At 33.4% G+C, this 10,004-nt stretch overlaps 1 protein-coding gene across 1 annotated transcript; it reads left to right on the top strand.

Annotated features, from left to right (window-relative positions):
* The first annotated feature begins 3,338 nt into the window (after positions 1-3,338).
* LOC127708437 (myb/SANT-like DNA-binding domain-containing protein 4) lies at positions 3,339-4,710 on the top strand. The gene is given in 2 exon segments (XM_052213305.1): positions 3,339-3,792; positions 4,343-4,710. Coding segments are annotated over 2 exon segments (822 nt in total).
* Positions 4,711-10,004: the final 5,294 nt, after the last annotated feature.

The raw sequence follows: 10,004 nt of genomic DNA, 5'->3' as shown, positions 1-10,004 counted from the left end.
GAAAAATGTCGCTTAGAAATTTGGAATTTGATATCGAACAGCTTAAAGGCATTTAAAACTGACACTGCTTAACCGAACACTTTATTTTGTAAGAGTTATCTCTCCGAACACTGATTTTCTTGTGCGGACTACTTCTTAGCAACCGTAAAAAAAATAACCATTTTTTTACCGAATTGCTCGTTAGATCCTACGGATATGAAAAAAGATTTGATCGAAAAGATCTGGAAACTCCATATGAGAGTTATTTTCTCTTATGCATTTGATATAAGTGATATGCATTTCTAAATGGTAAACTAAAAGTGACAGAGACCTAGGGTCTTTTTATTTAAGGTCTTTGGTCCACCAAAAAGATTATTAGGTCAGGTCAAGGTCATGTTTAAGAGTTTTATTTTTGCTTATTTTCACCTTTTTTCGAAAACCATATAAGATATCGACAATATATTTTACAAAATTATTAGTTTCGGCATGTCGTTACACATCAATTTTTGTTGAAAGGATACGTTGTCATTTAATTAGAGTTTTCTCCCCTCTTATATTCAAAATCATGTGTATGGTCATGTAACTCATTAACCATATCTTATAAAGACCAGAGTCTTTTGATTTGTGGTCCTTTCTTGATGACGTTGAAATTGAAGTCAAGGTCAAAGTTTAATTTGACGTTCAAGATTTTGACTTTTTCCATGTTTGCTGTAACTTCTTATTGGTTCATGATAAAGTCATAGGGTCCATTACATTTAGTTGCAGACATATGACCCTGATGAAGGTCAACCGGAAGTGACATTTTGTAAACCTAAAGTAGCAATTCTTGCATTATTTTCATGTTAAAAGTACTAGGACTTTTAATTTTTGGTCAGGTAGACTTGAAAGCGGAAGTGAAATTTTGTAAAGTTGAAGTACCTTCTTATTTACCATATTTTTATCAAATGTATATAGAAATCATATAATTTTTGGAATTAGCATGAACTCAGCTATAATCTGACACCAGAACTGACATTTTAAACCGAAAGTAAATATTTTCCTATCAAAATATGAATATTTCGGGGTGGAAAGACTTTCAATTGTTCTCTGAAAAATTGATTTTTAGTTTTATTGTATTTTGTTCACATTATTGTTTTGTTCTGAATCAATCGAAAGTTGCTTGCGTTTTCGTACTTGTCCCTATAAATTTTATATGTTTGCTTAGACAATAAACCAAAGGCAAAGGAAAAGAAATTTACTGCTGTCAATGGTAATATATAAACAGAGCTATATTGATATTTCTGTTTTTCAGGTGGAGAAAGTCCAGGGAAAATATTCAATGCATTAAAAGAACAATATGAGAATTGAGTTTTTTGTATTTTTCTTGTAGATATCTAATAAGAATGTGTAAATAAGGTTTATTACTGACCACAAGTGCTCCTCCCCGAGTACAAATAAATAGTGTTTTGAAGCAAACTGTCGTTAGATGTGTTTTGTAATGCTTGTAATTTTAACTCATTAGATAAGAATGTAAATTAGTAAATTTTGACTGTCTACTTTTATATTGAACGTTTTACTCTTGCTTCATGTAAAATACGTATTTGTAGACAAATGAACGTATGCATTTTTCTGGCAGCCACATTTTAATTTTTTCTTGACCTTTGTAAAATAAATAGGAATATTCAACCATGGGATATCAAAGATAGAATAATTGTGTTAATGTTATCAGAAAAGGAGGTAAGCGTTGTTCCTTAATTCATGGAGACATATTATTTGATCCTGGAATATTAGATATTTAAAATAATCAGTCGGAGACATATCATTCCGTTCAATTAGGGATAAAAAAAAAGTCGTCACATGGTTTCTAACCACTTAAAAATGACACTTAAAAGTATTCACAGCGATATATCGTAGATATTCCATTGGTCGATATCTAAATTTTAAAATCAAATCAAAAGTAACTTCGATGAAGACTAAAGTAGTATATTTTCATAATCCATCTTATTCTTTCGTTAAGAGAAAGCTCTAGTGCAGAATGAAAAAAGACAATCACTTTCAAACCTTGAGTTTAATGTTTGCACGTCAAAACACTGAAACGATCCAAGACAAGGCATTTCCATATACGTGTGTATAATGAAATTGAATACATGGTACCAAGCTAAACACAATTATCCATTTGGTCTAGTAATTACAAAGTGTGTGCTCTTATCCATATCATTGATGATTAAAGGCAAAACCTTTATTTTTTGCATTTGATATTTCGTTGTTTGCATAAAACAAATTGTGTCTAGATCTTTCTGATAAAAACGAGAAAACGAAGGTGGTCTAAGTACATTTTTTATGCCTTTACAGATATTTCAATACTTTATCCTCATCTTAGAAATAGAGTCACTATTTTCATCATCATTTACCTCAAAGTATATTTCAGTCCTGTATTCAATAGTAGAGTGTTTTTTCAATTCCCAAATCATCGTTACTTTCGTTGACCAGCTGCTGAAATAAAAACTATTGCATATTACATCTTCTAATTGTTCCTCTCCTTGAAAATACCTTCATCTGAAAAGAAAACTGTATACTTACACTGGATCGATGCCGCTGCTGGGCGACTCTTGCCACACCATGGGTATAATCATCTCAGTAGGCAGTGCTTCGTTATTGACAGGATTTATAACATATACTTACTTAAATTCTCCGTTCATCAATAAGGAAATTATTAATAAACTAAGATTCCAAGGGAAAGTTGACTTTAGATGAATCTGGCTATTCTGTTTAGGCAGTGTTTCGTTATATAATTTCCGATCGTTTCACGTATTCACACAACCCAGGGGCCTGTTTATCGAAACTGTCCTAATATTCGTCCTAAGAATTTCTTAGGGCAGAAGTTAGGATAAAGTTAGCAACGACTTACGATACATCTCAGCATGCACATCGAAGCTATCTCAGGATTATCTTAGCTAGGACGTCCTAACCGATGTCCTAAGTATTGGCGTAAAAGAAAATAACAAATTAAAAATTTTAAAAATAAAATATGATATCAGATTCAACCAATAATTATAATTTTTTTTTAAATATGGTTAATTAGAAACTAAATATTAGTTTTAAATTTAAGGTAATAAATATTTTTTATATAATAATTGTACATTTTAACTGTATAAAACAAAACAATAGACAAAAATAATAACTACGTTTTATATAAAAGTTTAACAAACTAATTTTTAACTGCATATATTATCGGTAAAAATCATATGTTTTGAGTTAGTTGAATTCGAAGTGTCACGGTTTCATACTTTTAAAAGTTCAAAGGCAAATCTCGTGCATCTTTCATATAAATACGCAGTACTTCAACTTTTTTATAACTGTTAAAAAAAATACGTGTGAAAATGAGCAAGAGACGAAATCCGAACTTTACAGATGCTGAACTACAGACTCTCCTGGACGAAGTTGAAAAGAATAAGACTTTGCTTTATAGTAAGCTTTCGAATGTTTCAACTAATGGTGCTAAGAAGAAGGCTTGGGATTCCATCTGCAGTAAAGTAAATGCAACCAACACCGACCACAAGAGAACCGTAGATGAAATTAGAAAGAAATGGAGCACGTACACGAGTAATGCTAAAATGCAGGCTGCCCGAATACGCAGAGAATCCAGGAAAACTGGCGATGGACCGCCTCCTGAAGAGCTGACTCCCTTGCAAGATAAAGTTGTAGGAATTATAGACAACACCCCCATAGACGGAATAGAATGAGGTATTGACACATGTCCTGGCATGGAAATGGACGGAGCCTCCGTCGAAGAACCTACCCAGACAAGAGATTCTAACTCTTCAAATGAAAATGGTAAGCTTATTTTTTACCAGTGAATAAGTTATGAAAGTAAATAAAACATACATACTTTTGTGTAGTATATATTACATATTATGTCTGTTTATTGCATGAAGACACATATAAAATCCTAAATTTCATACTCGCTTCTGTATAACAATTCAATAACAAACATTTCACTATTCTTTTTACCAGTCGTCCTGATCGTTCATGAAATATTTGCCACTGGACGTAAAAAAACAGCAGTCAATCAATAATTAAACATTCATCAATCTATCAATCATATGTAGGTGTTCGTTTAAATTAGTTCTTATTACATGTTTTAAAGAGACTGCAAGTTCCTATTTACCTTGTTCTTGTTTTATTTTGGTTGTTGTATATGACAAATGTATGTTTTTTTCAGTGTTTCGGTTAAGCAAATACACCGATTGATCTTGACAACCACCCCCCCCCCCCCCTCCCCACCCTTTTTTTTTAACAGTGACCTCTGCATGTCGACCTTACAAATATAGGAACTATGCATGGTATTATTCATTTATTTTGACGTTTTGTTGATTATTTTCAGACATGTCCTACTGTTCACTTAGTGAAGCAAGGTGTACAAAAGAAAAATTTTGTGGCAATTCGTTTTCTTCTGGTGCTTCATCTGCCAAATCTTCAAATGGGAAATATAGTGAACCATCACCAGAGGACTGTAAGTTGATAGAAATAGAAAGTGAAAGGTTGAAGGTTGAAAAGGAACGTCTCCATGTTGAAAAACAGCGACTACACATAGAACAGCTTAGACTAGAAATCGACCAACAAAGGCTAGTGACTGAACAACAAAAGCATCAACTATATATGGCAAAGCTCAACATTAGCATGACACAAATGGGTGTACATGTAGCAGATACACCATCAACCAGTGTAGAAAAAGACAATCTATCAAGCTAAAACTTTGTGTTGTAAAAATGTTTTGCATATAAATACATCACGCTAATGTCATACTTATGTATTTAGTTAGTTATTTCATTTTATCTTCTGGTAAATCCCTTTTGTAAACCAACGTTTCAATTTCACACATGTATCTAGTAAACAAAAAAGCACAAATACAGATATATGAATAAATATTATATTCATGTTCTGTTTAACCACTTTTTCTTGACATCAAATGTGTTTGCAGAAAATATCTCTACACAATACTGAATTGGAAAGACCAAAATAAAAAGACAAAATGTATATGCACTTAATTACAAGTTTTCTGACTTGGAACATGCACATGAATATGGGAATGCTTACAACATCCCCCTTTTTTACAATGAGAAATGGAAACTAGTTTTTAGAAATGTTTTTTTATTTTGCATCAAAATCTGCCATTAATCAGTCTCTGCACAGCAGCTCCGTTGTTCAAATTACCATTGTAGTGTTGTCTCCCAAGACGTCCATGGTCTTTACAATTGCCTGCAGGTAATGGAAGTCTATGTATTATACAAATGTTGTGCAATACAACAACAGCGATGACAAGGTCACAACATCTCTTAGTTGTATACAATAGTGTGCCACAACTTGTGTTTATGCACCGGAAACGCGATTTGAGCAAACCAAAGCTTCTCTCCACAATGCTTCTTGTCTGCATATGTGCTTCGTTGTATCCTTGTTGTTGTCTTGTCCCTGGATTAAGAACAGGTGTGAGAAGCCAAGGCCTCAGTGGATATCCACTGTCACCTAACAGCCACCCGTGTCCTATTGTTCGGTTTTCGAACATTTCACTAATGTTAGAGTTAGCCCAGATGAACGCATCATGAGTTGCACCTGGCCACTTGGCAACTATATTCATGAACTTCATATCCGAATCACATACACCTTGAACGTTAACGGAGTGATGATTCTTCCTGTTCACATAAATATGTTCATCTACCGACGGCGCTCTAATTCTAATATGTGTGTCGTCTATTGCTCCTACAACATTAGGGAAATTCGCTACATTATAGAACCCTTGCATAACACTTTGCAACTCTTCTGGGTCTGTAGGCATTACGACATACTGTTGGCAAACTCTTACTAAACACTGGGTTACATCCCGGGTAATGTTTCAGACGCTTGACTTTAATATATTGTGAACATCTGCATTCACGAGTTGAAAGCTTCCAGTTGCATAAAATCGCAAAGCCACCATAATCTGCAATGATACTGAAAATGCTCATGATCTCATTGTAGGCCGTTTCAAATCATTTTCAAACATTCTACATAGGTTTAGTATCAATTGACGTGATAATCTATACTTGCGTATAATGTCAATGTCATCAAGATAGTCCAGCGGATTATCATAGTCCTTAAGAAGTCGATTCCTACGAATATTATTTGCTCTTCTTCTTAAACGTATATATGCGGCGGCCATGTTTGTTTATAAATTGACCGTCCTAAATATATCCTAAAGTTAGGACCATCCTAAGACCATCATAAGACACCTAAATTGGTATCCTAAAGTTAGGACAATTCCTAGGACTTTCCTAACTTGCGACATGTTTGATTAACCCACTTAGGACTAAGATGTGTCCTAAGTTGGTCTTAGGACACGTCCTAATCCTAAGAGAGCTTCGATAAACAGGCCCCTGGTTTTCAAATGTTTAAGATTCCAGATGAAGGGGATAATAATTAACTCCTCAATCGTTTTGGGAAAGTTGGAAATATTGTGCCAAATATATAACCCGATAACACATTTCAGGCTATCTAGGAATGACGTTCACCTTCGTAAAAGTCAATAGGCCTTCTTCATACAATTAGGAATTGTTACAAAAGACTGGTAAAAGGTTTATAAACAATTCAAAAAATTACATCAGGAATAACAAACGTTTGTCCATTGTTTTATAACCTGCTGTAATTTTTTTTAACAAAATCAATATAGTTTGTCCTCATCAAATGGGATAGTACAACACCAATATTGTGTATGTCTCAAAACATTTTATACGTGAACGAATAAATTGACGGGCACACAATTGTTTTAAACAATTGAGAAAGGTCTAACTAAAGAATCAAACATAAGCTAAAAGAACTTGCCAAGGCATTTTTTTTTGTCCCGGCTGATAAGGCTGCTAATAATATCATTATTGTTTGACGTAAATTTTACATTGAGGTTCTTCAAAAGGAAAGCAGGAATTCACCTACATTCCAACTGACCCCATATTCGGAAAATGACATCTTTGAACATAAACTTTTAGCTACCTCTTTACAAGCAGAACCAAATACAATGAAAGTTCCAACTATGTACTGGCTTCTGAAGCTGCACAAAACACCTTACAAATACAGATTTATTTCGTCTTCAAGACATTGTTTCACTACTTAACTGTCTATTTTACTTACAAGTACACTTAGTACAATACAAAACCTGGTAATAAATTGTTCAAATAAGGCCTTTGAAAATAGTGGGATAAATTACTTTTGAATTGTCAAACATTCTTTGGAAGTACTTGATAAATTGCATGCTTATATAGGTGATTTTGAATCTGTTCAAAGTTTTGATTTTTCTAGCCTATATACCAGTTTGCCTCATAATCTTATTAAGAAAAAAATCACACATCTAATTAAATGGGCATTTAAAAAGTCAGAATGCGAATATATATGTTCAAACTGTTTTAGGTAATTTTTTTGTAACAACAAACAAAAGAACTATGTGAATTGGACCTGCTTTGATACTTTAACTGCCTTGATTCTTTACTAGATAACATTTTTGTCGCTACGGAGATTCCGTATATCGTCAAGTTATCGGAATTCCAATGGGGACTAAGTGTGCACCACTTATTGCGGACCTGTTTCTGTATTTCTACGAGTTACAAATCAACAAAGACCGGAGTGTCATTTTTAATCTTTCCTCCTCATAACTATGTTGGAGCAGTTTCTGCGTAAGGAGCACACTCCTGCATATGAAGTTAGTATAGTGTGAACATACACGGGCATAACGTATCAACTGAGATATGTAAACACCATACGACGGAGCAGAAGGTGTGTTACTGCTGAGAAATGGGAAATTGATGATTGGGAAGTTGGAATCATCCCGTTTGTCATAGATTTTAGTGTGAAGTCGTCCATTTGTGTCAATATTGAGGAAAAGATCAAGGTATGAAGCAGAAGCATGAAGAATAGACCAATAAATTCAACAACAAAAAAATAGTAATTCTTATAACTCAAAATAAAAACAAGACTGGGTGCGTCGACAGGGTATGCGTCTCTATCTGTTTAATATGTTTAATATTGCGTTAATCGATTAAGAAGACACAAGTCAAGGTAACAAACAAAAATTGAGGGAATCGCATAAATCAGACTTGATTCGTTAACAGACTTAGCGTCTCCTGCCATGTATGTATTACCGGCAGTGTGAATATACAATCAGTCGAAATAACACAATTGGTACAAATCAGACGACTTTACTAGTATATGTATTCACAGATCTAAGACCTTGAAAACTGTCACTAGTCACCGAAAACATCTATTCAATCAAACAATTGTTGATAGTTATCGTAAAACTTATGTAGTTTCCATTTATGTCGTTCTTCTCCAAAAATCTGTTAACACAGTTTTTGCCTAACTCTTTTTGGGAAGATTTTGTTTAAGGAGTACATCCCTACTTACGAAGTACGAATAGTGGGAAAATGCATGAGAGTTACATATACAAATATATATACATAACGCCATACAACGGCGCAGAATATATGTAACTGCTTAGAAATGGGAACCTCAAGATGACAATTGGAGAATTAATGTCATCACGTTTGATTAAATTCTATAGTTTGAAAAAGTCCGTCTGCGTCCATATTGAGGAAACTTTTAAGATGTGCAGCTTTACAAAAAATCAAAACGTCATTATCACAATTGTAGTAGAGTTGCATTCTTTTAGCATAAAGTTATGCAGTTTAAAAAAAATTGAATTCACAAAAGTGGTGAATAATATTATGTGCCTTTGTTCCATTCAGAAGATATATTTTTTTGCGTTTTTAGATTTTTGATACCAGAATGTTATTCACAGATTGTATCCTAATCCCTTTAGCAACATATTGACTTGGTGAGTTGGTGTTAATTTGCATGGCTGGTGTTGCAAGCTTCACAAGAGACACTTACCGAGTCGACGAAACGATTGCCGTTTAGTTTGACTATCATGTGTTTCCCACATTGCTATCTTGATTTGTTTATTGAACATGGATTTGAACATCTGTTATCTTCTCCTGCATCATATACAAACTAATGATAACTACCAGGATTAAACTTTTGTACGCCAGATACGCTTTTACAAAACACTGGTCAGTGACGGTCGAATCAAAAAGGTAATAAAGGGACAATTAAAGAACGAAGTTTGACAGCATTGAGAACTAAAAATTCCGAAAAGTTTTGCCAAATACAGCACAGTAATCTATTCCTGGGGTAAACATTCCTTATAATTCTAAAAATGTAAGTGTTGTAAACAGGCAATTTTTAATTACGCCCATATCAATGATAGTTCATGTCAATACAGATATGCTGACTACTGGAATATATGTGATGGCTCGCCTTAAACTATTGCTTCAGAGTTAAATGGGGTAGTAGGTCATGTACATGTTTTACATTTCATTCGCATTAAACTTTTAATTTATTTATTTTTTTTACTATCGGTACATCAGATATTCTTTTTTTTAAATCTATGGGTGTCAGAGACCTCAGAGGGGTTTCTTGTAATTCAAAGAATACTTTGCCATATGGAAGACTATGCTGTTTTTAAATAGGAATATAAATGATAAAATATGACTAATACACATGTATTTCAAATAATCCATCTAACAGTCTAAATCTTTATCTAAATCTCACGATTGCTTTATTGTCTGACGTAATTTTTGACTATCATCAAAGGTATATTAAAAATTCATATCAATTGAGGCGTTTTGGCTAACTCATTTCATAGAAAAGTGTTCTTGTCCATATATGTCATTGATAATAAGTTTAACGATGTCAACAGCATTATATATGAATATGAAAACTAAACAGGTATAATATGGAGGTTTATAAGTAGTCCTATTTATTCAGCTCCTACAAAACATCTTCCTTGTTGAAAACTTTCGTCGCAAAAGATGTGGTTTAGGTAAAAGGACATGCTGTTCTTTCGAATTGGGAGATTCAAACATAATTCAATTATAACATAGGATAAAACGCTTTTTAATCGAATTTATTGGTGTATAAACTGTACCATTTCACTAACAAAGAAATACAAGTCTGGACTTTTATGA

This window comes from Mytilus californianus, unplaced genomic scaffold (genome assembly GCF_021869535.1).
Source record: "Mytilus californianus isolate M0D057914Y unplaced genomic scaffold, xbMytCali1.0.p SCAF_7, whole genome shotgun sequence".
Taxonomy (NCBI): domain Eukaryota; kingdom Metazoa; phylum Mollusca; class Bivalvia; order Mytilida; family Mytilidae; genus Mytilus; species Mytilus californianus.
This window is presented reverse-complemented; position numbering and strand designations above follow the sequence as displayed.